This window comes from Balaenoptera physalus, assembly GCF_965194825.1.
Source record: "Balaenoptera physalus genome assembly, chromosome: 4".
Lineage (NCBI taxonomy): Eukaryota > Metazoa > Chordata > Mammalia > Artiodactyla > Balaenopteridae > Balaenoptera > Balaenoptera physalus.
In genome coordinates, this window is record NC_138891.1 from 144,853,683 (window position 1) to 144,875,615 (window position 21,933).

General features: G+C 58.9%; 2 protein-coding genes and 1 long non-coding RNA gene across 10 annotated transcripts in view; 2 read left to right on the forward strand and 1 right to left on the reverse strand.

Annotated features, from left to right (window-relative positions):
- TRAPPC10 (trafficking protein particle complex subunit 10) overlaps positions 1-4,054 on the forward strand; it is a 91,537-nt gene extending 87,483 nt beyond the window's left edge. For all 7 annotated transcript variants that reach the window (XM_082459875.1, XM_082459870.1, XM_082459872.1 and 4 more), the window contains 2 exons: positions 212-406; positions 721-4,054. In XM_082459875.1, the coding sequence (XP_082316001.1) occupies positions 212-406; positions 721-959 (434 nt within the window). In that variant the 3' untranslated portion in view covers positions 960-4,054. The remainder of the gene's footprint in view (positions 1-211; positions 407-720) is intronic.
- Positions 4,055-4,453: 399 nt separating this feature from the next.
- On the forward strand, positions 4,454-18,317 carry PWP2 (PWP2 small subunit processome component). 2 transcript variants are annotated; one of them, XM_082459876.1, is made up of 21 exons: positions 4,454-4,747; positions 6,280-6,392; positions 7,506-7,600; positions 7,886-7,985; positions 8,821-8,964; positions 9,800-9,935; positions 10,112-10,341; positions 10,656-10,799; positions 11,417-11,487; positions 11,826-11,962; positions 12,321-12,469; positions 12,628-12,775; positions 13,021-13,171; positions 13,808-13,988; positions 14,985-15,132; positions 15,712-15,820; positions 16,362-16,427; positions 16,927-17,145; positions 17,299-17,449; positions 17,601-17,675; positions 17,837-18,317. In XM_082459876.1, the coding sequence occupies exons 1-21, from the start codon at positions 4,469-4,471 to the stop codon at positions 18,012-18,014; spliced, it is 3,024 nt and encodes a 1,007-aa protein (XP_082316002.1). In that variant the 5' UTR covers positions 4,454-4,468; the 3' UTR covers positions 18,015-18,317. The 2 variants fall into 2 exon arrangements, with proteins under 2 accessions (XP_082316002.1, XP_082316003.1); XM_082459877.1 differs by lacking the exon at positions 16,362-16,427.
- Positions 18,318-20,149: 1,832 nt separating this feature from the next.
- On the reverse strand, positions 20,150-21,931 carry LOC309659806. The gene is made up of 2 exons (XR_014262966.1): positions 21,524-21,931; positions 20,150-21,490 (listed from the first exon to the last, which is right to left on the reverse strand). It is a non-coding gene; the product is annotated as an uncharacterized lncRNA (long non-coding RNA).
- Between the last annotated feature and the right edge of the window lie 2 nt (positions 21,932-21,933).

Consider the following 21,933-nt stretch of genomic DNA (forward strand, 5'->3'; position numbering starts at 1 on the left):
ATTTTCCCCTGTGCACCCAACCTGTATCTTGCTTATTAAATCAGATGTGTTTTACTTTGAGGTACAGTTACAAGGCGTCAAGATACAGAGTATACGCTCCGGTTCTGGACTTCACATTGTGGAGTGTGAGACTGCTGATGTCTCTTATTTTGGTGTGAACGCTGAAGGTCCTTTTCTGGGGTAAAAACGGTGCTTCCCCTCCTTGTTTCAGTTGTCGACAACAGCAGCAATTGGGCAGTGTGCGGGAAGAGTTCCGGGGTCATCTCCATGCCTGTGGCTGCTCGGGCCACTCACAGAGTCCACATGGAGGTGATGCCCCTCTTTGCGGGTTACCTGCCCCTCCCCGACGTCAGGCTGTTTAAATACCTGCCCCATCACTCTGCGCACTCGTCACAGCTGGATGCTGGTAAGGACTCTGCGGTGAAGGCACCGTCCGTGCGGGAGGGGCGGCCCCGTGCGGAGCGGCCACAGACGAGCATGGGGACAGGCTTGCCGCTTAACAGCCCGGGTCCAGGGCCAAACACTAGTCTGGGTTACGCGTCCTGGGCCCTGGTCTGGAGAGCAATCCGCCCAGGACCCAGGCGCTAGATTCTCTTCAAAGGCGAGGCCACCGTTGACATCCTTGTGCCCTGAAGGGCGACTCGGGAGGCTGGCGGCTCCCTGGGGTGGGGAGAGGTCGGCGCGGGGCGGCCTCCGTCTCACTTCCTGTGCGCTTTGCAGATAGCTGGATAGAAAACGACAGCCTCTCTGTGGACAAGCACGTGGACGACCAGTTGGACAGCGGCAGTGTCCAGAGCAGGGGTAGCATGCGCTCGGTGGCCAGCAGCGAGCACAAGGGCCTGCCCATGCCCCGGCTCCGGGCGCTGCCCCCTGGCCAGGCCTTCAACGCCAGCGCGGGCACGCAGGTCCTGGTCATCCCCAGCCAAGACGACCATGTTCTCGAAGTCAGCGTCACGTGACCACGCCCAGGGCTCACACAGTCCCCAGACCGGGCGTGCGTGCGTGCGGGCATGTGAACGCTTGAAGGGATCCTGCCTCAATTGCAACTTTCTCGCTCTAACCAGACTTTTGGTGATTCTGCCTGGCCGTGGACGCATCAGAGAATTTCAGTGTACAGCTGGTCAGCTGAGTTGCATCGTTATTTGTGTGCTGTCTGGGGTGTAAGATGCCTTGTTGTTTTCTCATCTCCCCGTCCCTGTGCTGCTGTCCTCCCGTGTTTGCCCAGAGCCCCGCTTTTTCCCTCACCCTCTGCTCAGGAAGGAGCTTCTAGTGCTCTCACCTGAGCAGCCTGCCACCTGCTGGTTCTCTGTGGAAGCCCAGGGGTCTTCCAGGTAGACTCACAGCAGGCCTTGCAGGCTTATTAGTGACACGTGTGTGCCTTTCTGGTCACACGGCTGCCCGATTTCTGGACCAGGTGGATTTGTATGTCTCCTAAGGGGTAAAACACAGTTCTTTACCCCAGATCATCTAGTTGTGCTTTTCTAGAATAACACCCTTTCTGGGCAGGGGGATGGCGCTGGGGGGTGGGTGGGGAAAGAACAAAACCCCTTCTGTGCCTTGGGATGTCAACCTGGGCGGACCTGGAGCATTCATCAGCTGGAGCCGTTTTAAAGGTACTTTGAGACTAGACCAGGGCATGAGAAAGAACTCGGTATTGAAATAATTTGGAGATAGATGTTTCTGGAACCCTTTCTCCCTTCTCCCCTGATGTTGATTAGGTATTATATGCACATGGGATTAAATATATATTTATTTTAGTTGTAATTGTGTCTGTGGGGGTTAGTACGTTGTTTTTCTCTCACCTTTAAACTTAGTCTTTACATGTAACTGTAACTGTGTAATGAATATTTTTCTTTTGCACCTTAAGTCTCAGAAATTAAGAGGTTCCATTTAAATGACGATTAGAGCGGTCTTCTCAGTGTATTTCTAGTCTGGTTGTAGGAAGGACGAAAGTCTTGGACTGTTATTCTCTGCTCTCCACTACATTGCAGTCGTACCATGCAAATGGATTAATTTGCTCTAGGTTGTAAATTTAATTGTACATATGGTCGATTTATTATTTTTAAAAGTACAGACTAACTGATGTAATGTTTAAGTTGCACCAAAAATCAAGGACAAAATAAACGTGTGTTTGTTTTTATTGGTGTGAAAGTCACAGCTTGTAAATAAGTATTGTATGTATTAAACCTTTTCCAGCTCTCCAAAGCGATGTATTTTTGTACATAAGAAATAGAGAACTCTTAATTCACTGGGAAAGTGTGGTTGGAATTGAACTTGACCAGATTAATGCGAGTGTAGCCGGTCCAGCAGAGGGTGGGGCCTCATGAATAACCTCAAGCGTGTGAGTGGTAGGGAAGAAGGAGCCTTCTGCAGCAGCTGCCACTGTCCTGGCATGCCACTTGCTGGTGGTGTGGGGCAAGAAGGCACAGGGCAAAGTGAATGTAGAGCAGAGCAGTTGCTTCCTGTGCGTGGTCTTTAGCTCGCTTAACAAATAAAGGTGGTGATCCCCGCCCCCCCACATGGTTTTCATTTGTAGAAATTGGAGAAGTGTACAAAGAAGATAAATGCTTGTATGTTTAATTAAACTTTTCAGAAATTTACCTTCCTTATGTGCAGTTTAAAACTAATAAACTAGGCAAATTAGAAGTTCACAATCTAATGATAGTTTAGGGTTTCTAACATAAGTTTGTTTTATTGTAAAAATTGATGATTGCCCTACAGATCCACCAGGCCTTGTGAATGAAGAGATCTTTGATATCTGATTCTGTCAGAAAAGCCTCTCATCCACGTGGTGAGCCTCGGAGCCCAGGGAAGGTGCCCTTGCTTCGTGTGTAATGTAGCGTTCCCTCTCACCTTCTGGAGGGGGAATGTGAGTCAGTGCTTCCCTGATTTTTGGTTGACTTTTGTGCTGGGTTCTGATCCCAGGATGAAATTCTGTAACTACTTACATATTTAGAGGAGAAAAGAATGGAGGGGAAATCCAAAATGTTTATGGTAGTTTCTTATGTCTGGAAAGTGAATGAAGTCAAATTTATCACAGGTTTGTTTTTTACCCCCTAATTACCCAAAAGATCTTTTGCAATCTAAGTTACATGGGTGCCTCTGTTGTTGTTGTTGTTTTTAACACAAATGAAGAATGTCACCTAAAACTTCGTCTTTTTTTTTTTTTTTCCAACTAAAAGGCTGTAATTGGATTTTTGTTTTGTTTAAAATAAGGCTTATGTGTTTGAGACAAGCTAAGCTGGTTTTGTTGGTAAAGGTGTAGCAGCTGTTAAACAATTGTGAAGCCAGATACTGAATGTGCATCAAGAAGCAGAATATGCAGCCATTTTACAAATATCTGTGGAAGATGTAAATACTAGCAAATGAAAAAGAAAATAAGTTATAATTTTGGTGAATTTCATAGGGTCTCCTATGATTGGAAAAATTATAACTCTTCTGATTGTAATGTGGAAATTGTATTTAATCTGAAAATGACTTCTACCTACAGTTCCATTGTCAGCCCAGCCTGTAGTGGGTCGGGTTCCCATATTCGTCTTAGTTGATGGGGCTGGGGTATCCCATAAAGGGTTAGTGGAGAAAAGACACACAGGCTTCTAGTCAATTTTTCTTTAGTGTTTAAAATAGAGTTATAAAATGAAATTAAACACTCCAGGTGTGTACTTAAAATGAAAACTTATACAACTTTTTATAGAAGAACAAACTAGGCTGATCAAAGTGTTTTATTGTCAACTGTGATCTTTAAAAGAAATCTCCTATGTGATTTTAAAATTTGATTTTTCATGAAAATGCCTCTTTCTCTAAATGTATTCATCCTGTGCGTCAGGCTGTAAGACCCAAAAGCATTGTTGATATGGTTTGCTGGGATTCTGTGGCTGGAAAAGGTGACAAGTTGGTGACTTTGATACTGCAGGTATTAACTCCATTTTCATGGTTTACTATGAAAGTCATTTTTCACATTATTCTGTAATATATTGTTAGACTAAAGCCATTGTATTAAGACTGTTTAAAATGTAAGCATTATAATTCTGAAAATACACATTTTAAGAAGAAACTTGCTGCTGTGAACTTCATTCTTTTGCTGTGGAGTGTGAAAATTGAGTGTCTAAAGTTAAAGAACTTTCTTGTTTTCTTTCCCTAATCCTTGTTCTTGACTCTAAGCATAGATTATTTACTTTTGGGGGAGCATTAGGGATTTTTTTCACAACGTATTACCCAGTAGCTTACTAGAAGTAAGACATTTCAGTGTTCAGAGTTCTCGAGTTTTTTGTAGACCTATTTGCCAGCCTGAAGTTTGACAAGGTAAAACTGCCTCTGTCATGTTTGGTAGCATCGCTAATACAATTTCTTTTCTTCGGAAAAGGTTTTCAGTTTATTCAGTCTCGTTGTTTTGCTCCCCACTTCATAATCGAGAGCTTTCGAACGAATAAGCGTTGGGTTGGACCCTCTCACCCTCCTTGGTGCCTGAATGGCTCGTCAGCGCCCGGCCCAAGCCCGTGAAGATCCAAGACTGGACTGCGGTGGGCGGTGCGGGCGGGCGGGCAGGAACCCACGCCTCGGGGGCGGGGCCGGCGGGCTGGGGCCCAGCCTCCGGCGGCGCAGCTCTTCCGGGCCCCGGGGGGGCGCTGTGGTGCGTTGGTGCGGGACCGCTCTCCTGCCCCGGAAGTGCTTGCTGCAGGCCGGGAGGCGGGGCGCAGAGGCTGCAAGCAACACACGTGTGGCGGCCGCGATGAAGTTCGCGTACCGGGTGAGCGCGGGCCGGGGGTGGTGGTGGGGTCCTTAGCCCGGGGTCCCTGTGGGGTCGCTGCTCGAGACTGCTCCTTCGGGGCCAGGGAGCCGGGCCTGGGTGGGCTGGGTCCGGCAGCACCGGTCGGTCCCTTACCGTGCAGCCTGAGACAGGCCGGGCGAGGGGCCGCAGCGCCCTGGACTGGGACGGAGCGGCGGGCGTGGGCGGGAGGAGCAGGAGCGCTGCGGGAGGGTCCGGCTGAGCTCCGAGAGGGCAGCGAAAACCAGCCCGGACGGAAGTCCTAGTTCCCGGAGCCCGCAGCGCGCGATGTGGGGAGCACGAGGGGACAGAGGGCGGGGGGACAGGCGCCGAGCCCACTGGAGCGCTTCTGCATCTTCCCCACCTCTCGGGACCCTTGGCACAGTGGGCCACCCGCGGGTTTGGAGCTCTGGGCGTTTGCGCGACCCCGCCCGCTGCTGCCACTCCCCTGAAGGCTGTTCCTCCGCAGGGCCGCCGCCTCCGGCCTTTCCCCCTCCGTCGGGTCCCAGCTCCTTACAGGCTTGGTCTGGCCCTGGCCACAGCGCGGGCCTCCAGCAGCTCCACCCCACACCCACGCTGCCCCCACCCAACCTGGTCTTCCCGCTCAGACTGCTTCCCCACTGTGACCCAAACCTCCCGCTGACCAGCTCCTCTCGGGCCTGATTTCATCCACGCTCTCCATTCCTTGGATCATCTCCCCAGTTCCGACACCATTGTCTTCTGTGTGGAATGGCGCCAAAGGCTCACCGACTCCCTGCATCTCCTCTGGCTCCCGGGGTCACTTAGCGTGACCTTCGAAAATGGGGATCGATCATGGTTCACCTCTGCTTAAAACATTGGCTGACCGGACTCTCCTTGTGGCCTCCTTGGGGTTCTCAGGGCCCTGCCCGCCTGCAGCTCCAGATGCTCCTTGTCATCTGGGTTCCAGCTCAGGTGGCCCCTCTGAGGGTCCTTCCCTGACCACCCTCTGAAGTTCCTCTCCCGCCGACGGGGTTGGCTGTCTGTGCAGCATGGCGCCCTTGCAATCACAGCTCTGTCTCCATCGCCCGCCTGCCCGACGTGGAACCTGGCGGCGGCTGATGGTTGAATGAATGATTGAATGGATGGGCTGCAGCAGGTTACCCTGTTCAGGAAGCCTTGAACCCAGGATGCACTTGGGACGCTGTTCCGTTGTCACAGCTGTTCTCTTCCTGCAACGTGGGTCCTGTCCTGTCCTCCACCCGGCAGACACCCTGTCTGGAGGCTTCCCCGCGCTCACCGTGCCCCTTACCCACCCCAGCGGGAGCTCAGGGCCCCTGGGGACTGGGCTCACTTCCTCCTCTCTCTTGCTCAGGGCCTGGCCTTGTAGGTGCCCAGGAAGTGTCCCGGGGGGTGGGGGGTGGCTAGCGGGACCCCAGGAATGATCAGGGAGCCTGCGGGGGGTCTCTGCGCCATCTCTTTGACCGGAGACCTCGCTTAGCCCTTTCCCGGAGTTGTATTTTCTTTGTGTTAAGACAGCTTTGTTTTCTTTTCAGTTTTCAAATTTGCTGGGGACAGTCTATCGGTGTGGAAACTTAAATTTTACGTGTGATGGAAATTCAGTTATCAGTCCCGTGGGAAACAGAGTCACTGTGTTTGACCTAAAAAAGTAAGTTCACTAAAATGACGTTAACAGCTGTGATCATTGTAGTTGGCAGGTAAAAACACAGTGTTTTCCTCATCTCTCTTTTTAATAGCACACCTGTTACTATTAAACAGGCGATGGAGACAGAGCCCCCTGATAGGGGGCTACGGGATTTACATAGTGCCGATGGGTCAGCAGTGGGACTGGCTGTAGGGATCCCGGTTTCTCCCTTCTAGTCTCTCAGCTGAACCCGATGTGATGAGGTTGTTGATCTTCCCTTCAGGGTAGTAGCTGCGTGTCACTTGGCTGAAACGTTTGGGAGGGGGTGCCTGGGGCGTGGGAGCCGCCCTGGACTGCCGTCCGGCCGGCGTGCTCGCCAGGACCAGCTCTGTGTGCTCAGGTTCACTGTCTCCTGCTGAGCAAGCACGTGGCTCCGTTTCTTTCTTCTCGGGGGGAGGCTGTCACCCCTTTGCAGACATGTGTGGCCTGGGCGAGACCCTCCTGTTGCAGAGGCTGCCTGGGTCTCTGCAGGCCTCCGTTTCCGAGTCTGTAAGATGGGGCCGTAGTACTTGCCTTGCTTGCGAGTTGTTTCCTGAAGTGCAGGTTGCACCCAGGGCCCGCTGCTGGCGGGGTCATCACTGGTGTCGATGGTGACGGGGCTATCTAGAGGAATGACCACGTGGTGGCACTGTATAATAAAGAACAAAATTAGGATGTAATCCGGTGGTTGTTTACTTTTACTTAGCTTTCCATTTTTCTGTGTTTTTGCATTTCTGCAAAAAGCTTTACCGGGCATGCTGTCCCTAAGCTCACCCTTCCGTTGGACAGCTGGATTGTTTCTGGTTTCCTGACTATATGTTTTCAGGGTCCTCTCAGGATGAGGTCCTGGAAGCAAAATTGACACGTTCGAAACCCACTTTTAAGGTTTTTACATGCTTAGCGAAATTTTCTCCAGGACGTTGTCTAATTTCTTCTCCCTCTCGAGGGAGGGGCGGTTGAGGAGTCCGGGGCTCTGGCAGGCCTGGGGGGCGGGGAGACAGGTGCAGGGTGGGTGCTGCTGGTCCAGGCTGGCCCGGTCCCCCACCCCCGCCCGATGACACCAGAGCGGCAGCACAGCTCTGGTTTTTTGTCTCCCAGCAACAAGTCCGACACTCTGCCTCTGGCCACTCGGTACAACATCAAGTGTGTGGGGCTGTCCCCGGACGGCCGCCTCGCCATCATTGTCGATGAAGGTAACCGCCCTCGGCCGAGAGGTGGCGACGGCACGGGGTGGTGACTGCGGGGCGGGTGGGGCGGGTGTCCAGCTGACCCGAGGCCGACACTAAGACCCCTGGGGGTCCTGGCCCGCATGGTCGCCTCACCTCCCTCGGTTGCTTCCGTGTCTGGGGCCCCGGTGGGCCTCGGGCGGGCATGCGGGTGTCCTCCCTGGCCGTGTGCCGCCGGCACCGCGGGGCCGGGCCTCGACCTGATGCCTGCGTGCGACGTGCGGGGCCTCGCTCTGCTCTCCCTTCCCGCAGGGGGCGACGCGCTGCTCGCCAGCCTGGTCTGCAGGGCCGTGCTGCACCGCTTCCACTTCAAGGGCGCTGTGCACAGCGTCTCCTTCTCCCCCGATGGCAGGTACGCAGCTGCGGGCGGGGCGGGAGCTGTCGAGCTGCAGGCTCCCTCGCGCCTGGTGGGCTCGGACGTCACCGCGGCGGCCACAGGCAGTCCCTGAGCCCGCGCCCCTCTGGGTCCCCCTCTGGATCCGGGCTGCACAGGCCCCTCCTCTCCTCCCCGGGGCTGGTGCTCACACCTCGAGTGGGAGGTTCTGCAGGTTCTTGTCCAAAACCGTCTCCAGGGAAGCTGTGCCCCCAGACAGCGGGGTCATGAAGGAGCCCTGGTGCTGAGCGGCACCGACCCCGGCCTTGACCCCCGCTGGCAGGAGGACGTGGCGAGTCCCGGGCCTGCTCTGGGCTCCAGGGCTCTGGGAAGGGGGGCTGTCCCGGCTGCTCACGCCCACGCTGGCCGGCTGTGCCGTGGAAGGGGCGGCTCCAGCAGTCAGCCGTGAGCCCCGCCCCACGTCCACCCTCAGGGACCCCGGAGAAGGCGTCCTGGGCAGGGACCGCGCCCGGGTCCTGTCACAGGGCCTCTCTGTGTCTTGCGTTCGGTTCCACCCGGGGCTGTCTGAGCTTGGCCTGGCCTTCGTGACCGCCCCCTGGGCCGACGGGAACACCTGAGGGGGCTCTGCTCCGGGGCAGAGGTGTGGCAGGGCCCGGGGTCTGTCCACTTCTTCCCTGACTCTGTCCGCCCGGAGAAGGGGGGACTCGGGGCCCGTGAGAGGCAGGGTTAGGGCCCCAGGTTTGCCGCCTGTAGGGCTGGCCTCGGAGCAGGAGAGCGGCCCTCTCTGGAGCTCTGAGCTGGGCTCGGGGCCCTCACTGGCGTTGGATGTTGATGGCACCCATTTCTGCGGCAGGAAATTTGTTGTCACCAAGGGCAACCTTGCTCAGATGTACCACGCCCCTGGGAGGAAGCGGGAATTCAACGCGTTTGTTCTGGACAAAACCTACTTCGGGCCGTACGATGAGACCACATGCATTGACTGGACAGATGACTCCCGGTGAGGCCTGGTTGGGGTGGGGCTGGGCATAGGAGGGGCCCGAGTGGAACCTGTAAACAGCACCTTGTTGGGGAACTCGTGGTGACTTGTCGCATCCCCGTCTTGTTTTCAAATGGTCTCTCACGAGCCTCGTGTGGCACAGGGTGCAGGCCTGGCTCCTGGGTCTGAGTCAGGTCTGTCTGGCCCTTGTCACCGGAAACCAGAGCAGAGCGCGGCCCTGGATGAGGACCGCGACAAGCCAGTGTGAGGTGGCCCAGCTTCCGGGGCAGCTGCGGGCAGGAGGAGAGCTGGCGGGTGCCGCCCAGCCGTCCCTGAGAGGGGCTGGCTGCGTCCCCGCTGCCTGGGTTCTGTGCGCCGGGAGCGGGAGGGGAGGCTGGTGGCGGCTGCCACTTCATGCACCAGGCGGGCTGTTCTCACGTGGTTGGCCACAGTGCGGGGCGCGCAGTGCGTCCGCGGGAGACGCGGGTGGGCTCCTCGGGGGTGGGTCTGCGGGGAGGACCGGGCGCCCCGTAGCCAAGCCTTCCTGCCCTTCCGCGGGTCCTGGGATCGAGGGCGGGTCAGGGAGGCGTGAAGAGCAGGGTCCCCAGGCAGCCCCCCACGGGCTCAGTGGTCGGTTCTCAGGCTCCCCTGGGCTGCCCCCCAAGAGACTGCTTTGCTCGGAGGGACGGTGACACACGTGCAGTGAGGCTCCTGGTCCCGGGAGAAGCACAGGTGGAGGCAGCAGACCAGAGCTGTCCCCGCCTGGAGCCTTGGGCGTCTCCCCTGTGCCCGGGGACCCCCCGGGGAGGCTGACACCTGCACGCCCGAGGCTGAGCTGTGACTCCCCGTCCCCCAGGTGCTTTGCGGTCGGGAGCAAAGACATGTCCACGTGGGTGTTTGGGGCCGAGCGGTGGGACAACCTCATCTACTACGCGCTGGGGGGACACAAGGACGCCATCGTGGGCTGCTTCTTCGAGTCCAGCAGCCTGGACGTACGTCCCCGGTCACAGCCTCGAGTGGGCGCTGGGCCCTCCCCTGAGGCTGCTCCCGGCTCCCTGGGGAGGCTGGGGCCGCGCTAGCCAGGGCAGGCTTGGGAGGTGCCTGTGCAGCCTGGGCCGCCGTGGGCTGGGGGTCAGGGCGACCCAGGCTCTCGCGTCTCCCCCCGCAGCTGTACACGCTCAGCCAGGACGGCGCCCTGTGCGTGTGGCAGTGTGACACCCCCCCTGAGGGCCTGAGGCTGAAAGCCCCCGCGGGCTGGAAGGCGGACCTGCTGCAGAGGGAGGGCGAGGACGAGGACGAGGACGAGGACGGGGCGGAGAGGGAGACCACCATCCGCGGGAAGGCCGCCCCGGCTGCCGAGGAGCAGCGGGGGAAAGTGCAGTACTCGCGGGTGGCCAAGTAGGTCTCCCGCCTGCACGGGGTGGGCCTTGCGCCCTCTGGGGCGCGTTGTGATTCCTGCCCCGGGGCCCCAGGGGGGGGCGGGCGGGTGAGGAGTCGGGGGTACCTGGGGATGTGCGGTCCCAGGCAGACCAAGGGTCAGGAGCTGGGAGCGCAGAGCTGCGAGTGTGAGGACGTGGTGGGTCGTCCTCAGGATGAGGGCAGCGCTGTCAGGCTGCCCTCTCTCTGCGTGCCCTGGGGGTCGGGGTGGGGCTGTGGGACCAGCCGAGCTCTCTGGTCCTCTTCCCACAGTTCTTGTGTCCCTGCCTGCTTAGGTACTTCTTCAATAAAGAAGGGGATTTCAACCATCTGACAGCTGCAGCGTATCACAAGAAGGTCCACCTCTTGGTCACTGGTTTTGCTTCCGGAATCTTCCACCTTCACGAGCTCCCGGAGTTCAACCTCATCCACTCCCTGAGGTCAGCGACTCTGCTCTGTGTGGTCATGTGTGTGCATGCATGTGTGTGCATGCGTGTGTGTGTGCGCGCGTGCTCTCTCTCAGTCCGCCGGCGGGCAGTGGGGGAAGGTGGAAGCCATGCTGTGCCCGTCTGGACCGAGGGCCGTGGAGTGGCCAGGAGGCCCGTCCAGCCACACGGATGGCTTCCCAGGACACTTGCCCCTTCCTCTGTCCTGGATTAGAGAGATTGGGGACGCTGCTGCCCTGCCCCCATCTCAGACGTGCAGTCCCCTCGGCCCCATCCACCCCCCAGTCAGAGGGAGCTTTGGTTCCACGTGTAGATCACATTGTTTTTATTTCCTGTTCTCATTTTTCTTCTCTTGCATATTTGGAACGTTGAGAAAACTAAAAGTACTGGTTTCCCGAAGTCACGCAGCTTCGAGGTTTTGAACGCGGGGCAAGAAAACTCTGGGTTTTCTGATGCACTCAGTGAAGTGAATCGTCTGTGTCTAGTAAACGGGTGGGGAGGAAGTGGGTGCTGCTAGCAGGGAGACCTGGCCCTGTCCTCACTCGCACGGCCATCCCGGGGAAGGGATGGGGGCCCTTGCCGTGCTGACCGAGCCCCGCGTTTCTCCGCAGTGTCTCGGATCAGAGGGTCTCGTCCATCGCCATCAACGGCTCTGGGGACTGGATCGCCTTCGGGTGCTCAGGTTGGTACCTGGGTTTGTGAGGACAGGAGCGGGACTCTTCCTCCAGGAAGCCTGCCGGCCATCCCGCCTCCCCCCAAGGTGCCGCGCCAGGTGGCTCACTACGAAGGAGCAGCCGCTGAAACTTCCTGCACAAAGGCTCCTCTGAGTCCTGAGTCCCGTTGCCGCCTGAATCCTGGCCTCCCTCGGCAGCACCTGGCCTGTCGCCTTGGCCTCTGGCGGGTGACGCGGGAGGTTGGCGTCTCCGTGCTGGGGCCCCTCGTTCAGGTGGAGGCTGACGGCACCTGCCTCAGGCCGAGACGGGCGAGCGGTGTCACGAGCAGTCCCCGTGTGCCCCGCAGGCCTGGGCCAGCTGCTGGTGTGGGAGTGGCAGAGCGAGTCCTACGTGCTCAAGCAGCAGGGCCACTTCAACAGCATGGTGTCCCTGGCCTACTCCCCCGACGGGCAGTACATTGTGACCGGCGGGGACGACAGCAAGGTGGGCCGCGGGGGTGGCGAGGGGGAGCCGGAGGGGTCCTGTACCCGTTCTGCTGGCCTGGCTGAGGCGGGGTGCAGCACCGTGGCCAGGCCCTGACTTGGGTTCAGCCTGGAGCTCCAGAGCCCACCGGCCTCATCTGGCTTCCCGAGAAGCCGTTTGCAGACTTGCCCGGTCTGAGTGGAGAGGCTTTGGGTGTCTGTTTCCGCCTTTTTGGCTCGGTTTTCTGGGCACGTCTAAGGGGTCCATGGTGCCAGCAGCTGCTCTCTGATGTGGGAGGCTGCCCCCCCGTAGCCCCCCAGTCCTTGCTCGCAGGGGCACCCCCGTGGGGTGTCCTGAGCCGTGGCGCTACCCGCCACAGGTCAAGGTGTGGAACACCCTCAGTGGCTTCTGCTTCATCACTTTCACGGAGCACTCGAGTGGGGTCACCGGCGTGACCTTCACCACCACTGGCTACGTCATCGTGACCTCTTCCATGGACGGGACCGTGCGCGCCTTTGACCTTCACAGGTTACCTTCCTGCGGGGATGCCTGCCCCGCAGCCTCTCCCCGTGTGCTGGGCTGTGAGAGCGAGGCTGAGGGTTCTGGGCTCGTCGGTCAGACACAGGGTGAGGCCCACGAGAGCTCGTGGGCCCCGGAACCGTCCCGACTGGGCTGTCCTCCCGCAGGTACCGCAACTTCCGCACCTTCACGTCCCCGCGCCCCACCCAGTTCTCCTGTGTGGCCGTGGACTCGAGCGGGGACATCGTCTCTGCTGGGGCCCAGGACTCTTTTGAGATCCTCATCTGGTCCATGCAGACAGGCAGGCTCCTCGACGTAAGGGCCGCAAGTCCAGGAGCTGCGCTCTTGGCCAGGGGCTGGGGTGTGGGGAGGGGGCCTGGCTGACCTGAGAGGAGTGGGGGATGGAGTCACATCCCGGGCACGGGCAGCACCGTTTACACGCATTTCCTGGGGGCTCCCCTTCCTGGCCCACACCGCAGCCCAGCGGCCACGGCCTGTGCACCCCGGGGTGGCCCGCTGGGTGTCTCTCGTCCTCAGAGCTCTTTTCTGAACGGCCGTAGGTTTTGTCCGGCCACGAGGGGCCCATCAGTGGTCTGTGTTTTAACCCAATGAAGTCGGTCTTGGCCAGCGCCTCCTGGGACAGGACTGTACGTCTGTGGGACATGGCGGACAGCTGGAGGACCACAGAGACGCTGGCCCTCACCTCCGACGGTAAGCGGCACCCGGGCACTGGGGGGAAGGCCCGGTCTTGGGCGCGTGGTTGGATAAACCCAGGGCTCCAAGCGCCGTGGGCTGTTAGGGTTGGCGGCCTGGTTTTGTCACTTGGCATCGGGCTCCCCCAGGCGAGCAAGCCGGGGGCCCTGCTGTAGCAGCTTCCTGGGCGTGAGGCCCTGTCCTGGAGCCCCACTGCCCGCGCTTGGGGGCAAAGCGTCCTGGTGTGCAGCCGGCCGGGCTGCAGAGCTGATGGGTCATGGTGAAGACCGAGCTGCCCGTGTCTGGCCCTCACGGAACCCGATCTTTGGCCCCGGGGCTCGTGGTCTCTGTGGTGGTCTCTGCTTCCTGCCACCCGACCCGGCTCTGATTCAGGCTTTTAGCCACTGGCCCCCTGCGTCTTCTGGGGGCCTCTGTACCACCCCCGCCTCCAGCTAGTCTGTCTCTAGCCTTCCCGTGACCTCCATGTGACGCCTCCCGCCCAGAGCCCTCCACTGGGCCGCGCCTGCTCGCTTATGCCTTGTGCGCGTCCTGCGGCCCCCAGGCCCTCAGGGTGCCGGGATGAGGGCAGCTCAGCGTGGCCCATCGCCCGGAGCCCAGGGTCTTCCTCGGCCCTAATTCCGCGCCTCTTCTCAGCTCTGGCCGTGACCTTTCGCCCTGACGGTGCCGAGCTGGCTGTGGCCACGCTGAACTCGCAGATCACCTTTTGGGACCCCGAAAGCGCGGTGCAGACGGGCTCCATCGAGGGCAGGCACGACCTCAAGACGGGAAGGAAGGAGCTGGACAAGATCACTGCCAAGCACTCGGCCAAGGGGAAGTGCGTGCTCGGTGGGGCTGTCCCGGAGCCCAGGAGCTCCTCAGCGGGGCCCCTCCCAGAGGGAGCAGGGTGTTGGCGGGGTCCGTGTGGATTAACAGGCTTCTGCATCCTCCCACCCCGAGGACCAGAATCTGGGGGCCCGTCTTCAGTTCTCTCGGGTGCATCCCTGCCAGTGTCATTGCCGGGCCCGCTGGTGACTCCGTTTCACCTTTTGAGGACCACCCCCCCCCCAGACTGTTTTGCAAGGAGCCTGCACAGTTTACATCCCCCCAGGGCAGGGGCTTCCGCTGTCCCCACATTATTAGCAATGCTCCTTCCTGCCTGTTTTTAAAAATCCCAGCTGTCCTGGTGGGTGTGAGCTGGTGCCTCATAGTTTTGGTTTGCGTTTCCCTGAGCAATGAAGTTCTTGGCATCTTTTCACAAATGTGTGTGGGCTTTGGGGAACTTTTCTTCAGAGCATCTGCCTGTTCTAATGGGCTGTCTGTCTGTGTTGCTGAGTTGTAAGAGCTCTTTGTGTACTTGAGACATGAGACCCTCATCAGATATAACCTTTGCAAGTATCTTCATCTTCTTCCTCCTGTGGCTCGCTTCCACTTTCTCGAAGGTGTTGTTTGAAGCACGTTTTTAATTGTGACAAAGGCCCACTTGTATATTTTTTCCCTTGTCACTTGTGCTCTCGGTGTTGTATCTAAGAATCCTCTGCCCAATCCAAGGTCACCGTCTCGAGTCCTGTGAGCCAGCAGGGCAGTGAGCGCCGCTGTGAGCAGGGCGGGTGGGCCCCCGGCCCCCCCCTCCCCGCGGCCCTTCTGGGAGCCGCCCTGCCTCTCGGAAGCTGCATCGTTGCCCCTCCTCCAGGCGCCGTGCTGCCCGGAAGGAGCCTGGTGACTGGGCCACGGGTTCTGACCCCGCAGGGTTTAGGCCAGAGCCCTGGAGGACGCTGGGGAGGGTGCTGTTCGCCTTCTGGGTGGCAGCTGAGTCCACGTCCCCTCTGCGCAGGGCCTTCACCACTCTGTGCTACTCTGCGGACGGCCAGAGTATCCTGGCGGGAGGGATGTCCAAGTTTGTGTGCATCTATCATGTCAAGGAGCAGATTCTCAGGAAGAAGTTCGAGATCTCCTGCAACCTCTCTCTGGACGCCATGGAGGTGAGCGAGTGCTGCAAGGCCACAGAGCAGGGCCCGGGGGCTGCACGGGACCCCTGTGGGGTCCCTGCTGTGAACGCCCAGGGCTGCCCGGCCTCACCCATGGCCCGGCTCACACCCCGGCTCCACGGGGACCTGGGTGGGGGGGGCCTCTGGACAGGTGCGCCTGCCCAGGTTCACCTGCTCTGGCTCCCCTGCCGGGCGAGGGGCATCTGCGTGCGGCTGTAAGCCCGCCCCCCTGGGTGTTCCGGGGTGGGCTGTCCTCGTCATGTCCCCGGGGATGCGCAGCAGGACGGGCTGTGGCAGGTGGCAGCAGACGCCACCCCACGTGCGGCTCCCTCGCAGGCTCACGCGCGCTCTTCGTTCTGCTGTCGGGTTAGAGTATCCGCCCACCACGGGGCTGGCCGCGGGAGCCCGGGGGAGGCGCTGCCCTGTCCTGTCTCAGGCTCCGTGTGCCCCGTGGGGTTGCAGGCAGGGCTGGCCGCCCCCCAGCCTGTGCTGGCGGCACAGGAGGGAGGTGGGGCAGACGAGCGTACCCTCCCTGCACCTCCCGCAGTGAGATGTCCAGGTTTCGCCCTTTAGGAATTTTTGAACCGAAGGAAAATGACAGAATTTGGCAACCTGGCGCTCATTGACCAAGACGCCACGGAGGAGGGCGGGGTCACGATACCGTTGCCGGGCGTAAAGAAGGGTGAGCAGAGGGTCCTCTTGTGTCCCCCTGGCCAGGGCACGGCAGGCCGCCCTGCTCACCACCTGCTTTTCCTGGGGGATGGCGGGCGGTGTTGCTCTCATCGGGGCTGCAGCGATTGACGTCCAACAATTCTGGTGCTGGTGGCCAGGGCGCGGGGTCCCCCCTGCGAGTGGCTGGGCATCTGGCCGGTGCCCAGCCCTGTGCCTTGCGCCTGCTCCCGGGGGGGCTTCAGGGCAAGCCCAGTGTCGGGCTGGCAGCCTCCCCGGCCTGAGGGCCCTGAGGGGCTGGAACCACCTGCCTCGCAGCCTGGGCTGGGCAGGGCTTTTCTCCGGAACAGACACGCCGGCTGCTGGCCAGGCCGGAGCCCAGAGAGCGGCCGCCCTGAGGGCTCGTCCGTGGAGGCCGGCAGCGCCCACGAAGCAGCACCTGAGGCCCCGACACGGGGCTGCTGCTCCCGCTGGGTCCGCAGGGCGGGCCTCCCTTTGTGGGGCGAGTGGTGAGGGATGTGCTGCCCTGTGACGGGCGGTGCCTCTGTTCCCAGGTGACATGAGCTCCCGGCACTTCAAACCTGAGATCAGGGTGACTTCGCTCCACTTCTCTCCCACCGGTGCGCACTGGCTGTCGGGTCACTGATGTGGGAGGGGTGGGCTTGGTCCCGATGGCCTTCCGGGCCTGCGGTGTGCACAGTGGGCCTGTCAGCCCACTCCGGGGCGAGCGCAGCATGGAGCCTCTGGCCGGCTCTGGGTACCGCCGACCCCTGGGGGTAAGACGTGGCCATCTTTATCCCCACTGGCAGACGGCCATGGAAGCTGTGGCTTCAGACACGCACAGCTTCCAAGTGGGGAGGTAGGCACCTGCCCTGAGTGCCCTGCCCGTGTGCCTGTCGGCCGACCCAGGAGTGTCCGGCGGGGGAGGGAGCAGGACGGGGCTGCAGCGGGCTGACCCTCACGGGGCGCTCCTTCCCAAGGGATCGGCGTCCCCCAGGCTCCCTCCCCCCTGTTGCACTCAGGACCCCGGGGACGTATTCAGTACCTGTTCTTCAAAAAATGGGGAAAAGCGGAAATAAACGTTCAGGAAGCCTTTGTTAAGTCTGCTTGATTTCCCAGGGCGCTGCTGGGCGGCCACCACCACCGAGGGGCTCCTTATCTACTCCCTGGACGCCCGGATGCTCTTTGACCCGTTCGAGCTGGACACCAGCGTCACGCCTGCGCAGATCCGGGCGGCGCTGTGCCAGCGGGACTTCACCAGGGCCATCCTCATGGCCTTCCGGCTCAACGAGAGGAAGCTGCTGCAGGAGGCCCTGGAGTCGGTGCCCTGGGACGAGAGTGAGCCCGGGCCAGGGCTGGGGAGGCCCGCGGGGCCGAGGGGGCCCTGCGGCCACACGCGGCAGCCGGGTCTCTGCACGTGCAGAGCTGTGAGCGCGTTTCTCCTGACAGGTTCTTCGCGGGCTGAGTGGGACTTTCCTCCTTCTCTTCCAGTTGGGGTCATCAGCTCCTCCCTGCCTGACTTGTACGTGGAGAAGGTGCTGGAATTTTTAGCTTCGTCCTTCGAAGAGTCTCGCCATCTAGAATTCTACCTCATATGGACTCAGAAACTGCTTATGGTCCACGGACAGCAGCTCAAGTCCAGGTATGACCCGCCCGCCCCCTTGGCCACCTGTCACTGGGCCAGCTGTCTGTGTGGATGCACAGACCAGGGGAGGCTTTCACAAGCGCACAGCGCGGAGCAGGTCCGGGTGGCCTGGTGGTGGCTGCCACGCTGAGGGACGTCTCCTTTCCAGAGTGGGGACACTGCTGCCGGCAGTTCAGTTCCTGCAGAAGAGCATCCAGCGCCACTGGGACGACGTCTCCAAACTGTACGTGTCTCAGGAGTGGCTGATGGGCAGGGCGGGGCTTTCACTGGCACCAGCAGGTTCCAGTTGGTTCCACGCCAGGGCCGCTCCCTGTGTTGTCTGATGTGGGGACAGAAGGCCTCAGTGTCGGTCTTACTGATGCGAGTCCCGTGTGCCCTCGGCAGCTGCGACTGGAACCGCTACAATATGCAGTACGCTCTGGCCGTTTCTAAGCAGCGGGGCCTGAAGCGGCCCTCGGAACCACCGGGCAGCGAGGAGGAAGCAGATGCGTCCGAGGACGATGACAGCAGCCTGCACCTGCTCAGGAGAGGACCTGGGGATGGAGACGGGCTGCTGGCCTAGGGCCGGCCGCCTGCAGCCCTGCTGGCTTCGGTTGGGATGTTGGGCAAGGTGGGACCTCCACCGCGGGGGGGCAGCCGGGACGCAAGGGCACTGTCGCCAGGACTCGCTCTTCTGCAAGAACCACACGCGGCCACGGGGTCAGTGTGTGAGCTGATGGGTCCCTGGCAGGCACAGGCTTGGCACCCAGGGCCCAGGAGTGTCTGCCGTCGAAAGCACCCTGCAGAGAGGTGAATGGGCTCACGTGTATAGACTCAAACTTTGTATGAGTTTTTATGTTTTTAATATAAAGTTTTGATAATTTTAGAGATGAAAAAGATGTGTATTTCTGCAATGTAGGTATTAAGTCTGACCTCTGAATTTGAAATGTTTGTAATGTATCCTGGGTGTGATTGTCGTGCTGGGGGATCAGGGCCACCTGCCTGCTTGCACCTCTGTGCCAGTGAACAGGTGAGCAGGGCAGGTGGCTCGCCCTCACGGCCCCAGCCTAGGCTGCCAGCCCCGTCATCCCTGCACAGGGTCTGGCAGGGAACATCTGCTTGACTCTGACCTTGGAGACGGGCCTGGGGCTGGGCCTGGACAGGCTTTCCAGAGAGACCCATCAGATCTGCTGGCCAGCTCTGAGAGGAAGACTCCATCCTGCGATGCCCCTTGGGAAGGGTCACTGTGAGGGCAGCCTAGATCACAGCCAGGCCCCTGGTCCCTTGGTAGCTATGGCCTCCAGGGTCAGGACACAGGCCCCAGCCTGCAGGTCACCAGAGGTGCGGCCACAAGTCACTGGACCATTATTAGGATGGATGGCAGGCAGGTTCTTGCTAGTCTGGTGGGGCTGTGTGCTCTTCTATCTGCTTATGAAACGCATGTGCTATCTCGGGATGGAGTCACTTCCTTTGTAAATATGATGATGTCTATCAGAGCCTCTTCTGTTCTTGGGTATTAAGGTAGAAAATAAATACATTGATAGTCTTGTATTTTCAGATGCAAATAACTCATCTGTAAACTATCCCCGTGGTCCTGAAAGGAACTGGGATGGACCCTGTTCTTCCCCTCCTCCCATCTTCCTGCCAGGGGTTGTCACACACCGAGCTTGAGACACAAACACTGACTCACCTCTCAAAAGCCACTGCAGCAGGGGGTGAAAGGCAGTGGGGTCTGTCATCCTAACCCCCAGCTGGGGAAAGATACACTCAGCCCTGCCAGCCCTCTCCCAGGCTCCCCCACTAATGATTAAAGGAGGACTAAATAATATAACCTTGATGTTCTTCTAGAGGCTACCCTAATACCCACTCCCGAAGCAAAATTCTCGTGTAATTTGACCCCTCCCTTTGCACCCTCTACAGTTCACTTAACGATGTACTTAAATGCTTCCCTACAGAGCTCGGACCACCGTTCATCCACAAGCCAGGACACCCTAGCAAGTGGGAGCCACTGAAAACTATAACCTTCCAACTTGTAACTATTCTGTGGAGAAATCTGAAATGAGCCAGAAGAGGAACTGACCCAAACCAAAGATGGTCAAGCCTTCCAAGGATACTCCCAACTTGCCTGGAGAGCCTTAGAACACACTGCCTACCAAGAGCCCATCAAATGGCAAAAATGGGTTCAAGCACACCAAAATAAGAGTTGGTGTAATAGGCTCCCAAACAAAGAAGCCTGCAGCTCACCAGACCCTACAAGCTGGCCCCATTCTCACGTCACTCACGTGCCACTAACTCATCTTTGGCCCCAGCCCGCTGGTCTCTGCAGAGACACACATGGATGACGATGTGGACATCAGGAGGATGTGTGTTCCTCTGTGGGGCCCAGAGAGCCAAAACCTAAAGGAAATGTCCCCAGCAAAGCCCACTGGGGTCCCCGGGAAAAACAGGATGGAATCCAGGTGATACGGTCCAACCTCTTTTGTGTTTATTCTACTTTTGCCTGTAGGGGGCCTTGTGCAGAGGCTTCCCACCTAACATGTTGGATTAGTGTTCCCAGTGCAAAGCGGCTCTGCCTGACAGCCCGACTGGGTGAGCCGTGCGCAGAAGTGCTGCACCCGCCTGACCCACAATGACTCCACCCCTCCCTCTGCCAGAACCCTATAAAGCAGCACCGCCCCTGGGCCTTTCAGGGGAGACACTGTGCTGTAGGGCAAGCTCCCATCTCTCCATTCTTTGATCAAAGAGTACAGCTTTCCTTTGCTTCTCAACTGAACTTGGTCTCTGTCTACTGGTGCGAGTGACACTGGGCAGAAGGATGCTTATTGGTGCCCGACTCAAAAGAGTCGGTAACACGTCCACCCCAGGAGAGCAGACAAAAGGGAGGCGGCCTCAGACTTAATAGTCACGGGCACGGGCTTAGCACCAGGATGAGCAGCCCCACGGGGACGGGGGTGCCTGTCACGAGGCCACCCTTCAAAATCTGCCTGCCTCAGTGGAGGAACTGGCCAAAACGCCAGCCTCTAGTTAGACTGACTGAAGAGCATGGTGAGTTCCATAGCCAATGTAGTAATGGATAACCGAACAGCCTTCGGTTACCCCGTGGCAGAACAAGGCGGCGTCTGTGTGGCTGCAACACCTGCTGGTGCGTGTGGACAAATACCACATACCACCCGTGTAAAGGAAATAACACCAACAGGCCAGCTGGTGACACAGCATTGGTAATCGTGCCCCGGAGGCATGGAATTCTATAAAGGGCTTTCTCCCCAGTAAGTCGGCCATTTACTCCATCCACTGACATTTCCTTTAGTCACAGCGCTACTGATTCTTCTGTTGGGCCTATAATTTTTAACTTCCATGTCAAGTTTGTCTCTCAAAGACTGCAGGCCACCGGATTATACCTCTGTCGTGTCAACCCTGAACTGGGGCATACCAACACCTCCAGTAGTCCAGTTTGAATACCCTAGAATGTGTACAGCTAGACGCCAAACTGTTTCATTCCTCAAGCCTCTGCTGGGCCTTCGTCCTTAGCAGCAGAAAGCAGCTAGAGCGGTGGTCACCCCTCATCCCTCAAGATTGAGGAAGGATCCAAAGACAGGCATGGACTGAAATCACCACTTGTGAGTTATAAGGCCCACGAGGTAGAAACAAAATGACACAGAGAACACCAAGCTCCTTCTGCAGAGGACCAGGGAAACAAACTTGCTGACAGCCCCGCCGACTGAGCACTGCGCAGCCACACTGAAGGACTAGAATGAGGGACTACAGTAGTGACCTTTAGACGTCACGGGCCAAAACCCCACTACATGTTACACCCGGGACGGCCAATTTGCACCCGCGACCGGTCAGAGGCTTAACGAGCAGCCCCAGCGCCTGCTCAGGAGAGCTCTTGATACTGACACTGAAACTTACACTTACTTTCCACCAATCATATCCGAGCCCCCTCCCCTTCTTGCTCCCTACTTCCTGATAAATACCCCCTCAGCAGCCCCCGGGGACACAGATCTGAGCTCTGCACCGCACCTCTACGTCCGTTCTTGCTTGGCCCCCTTTGATAAACCTCTTTCTCTGCAAAGACCTGGCCTTTCGATAAACCTCTTTCTCTGCAAAGACCTGGCCTCACACCTGGCCTTTCCTCTCCACAACCAGCTAGGTTACAAAAGGACCCACGTCAATAGAAACGCGAAGAGCAGCAGGGCGAGGGGCGCCGGAACGCTGCAGCGGGAGGGCCTCACTCCGGCCCGGACTCAGCGGCCGGGAAAGGGGGGCGCAGATGAGAACTGGACACTTGGGCGCCGGCCACTCGGTGTCGCGGAGTCACGTTGAAGCCTCATGACGACACTGAAGTTAACTTTCCAGAGCCCGTATCTCAGCGCAGCGCTTCTCGGCAACCGCGACCCTGCGCGCCGCCCGGTAACGCCCCCGCGGGGCGGGACGGGGACGGTGTCCGAAGCCGCGCGGACCCGCTGCAGAACCACGCGCCCTTGCCGGGCTGAGCGCGAGCC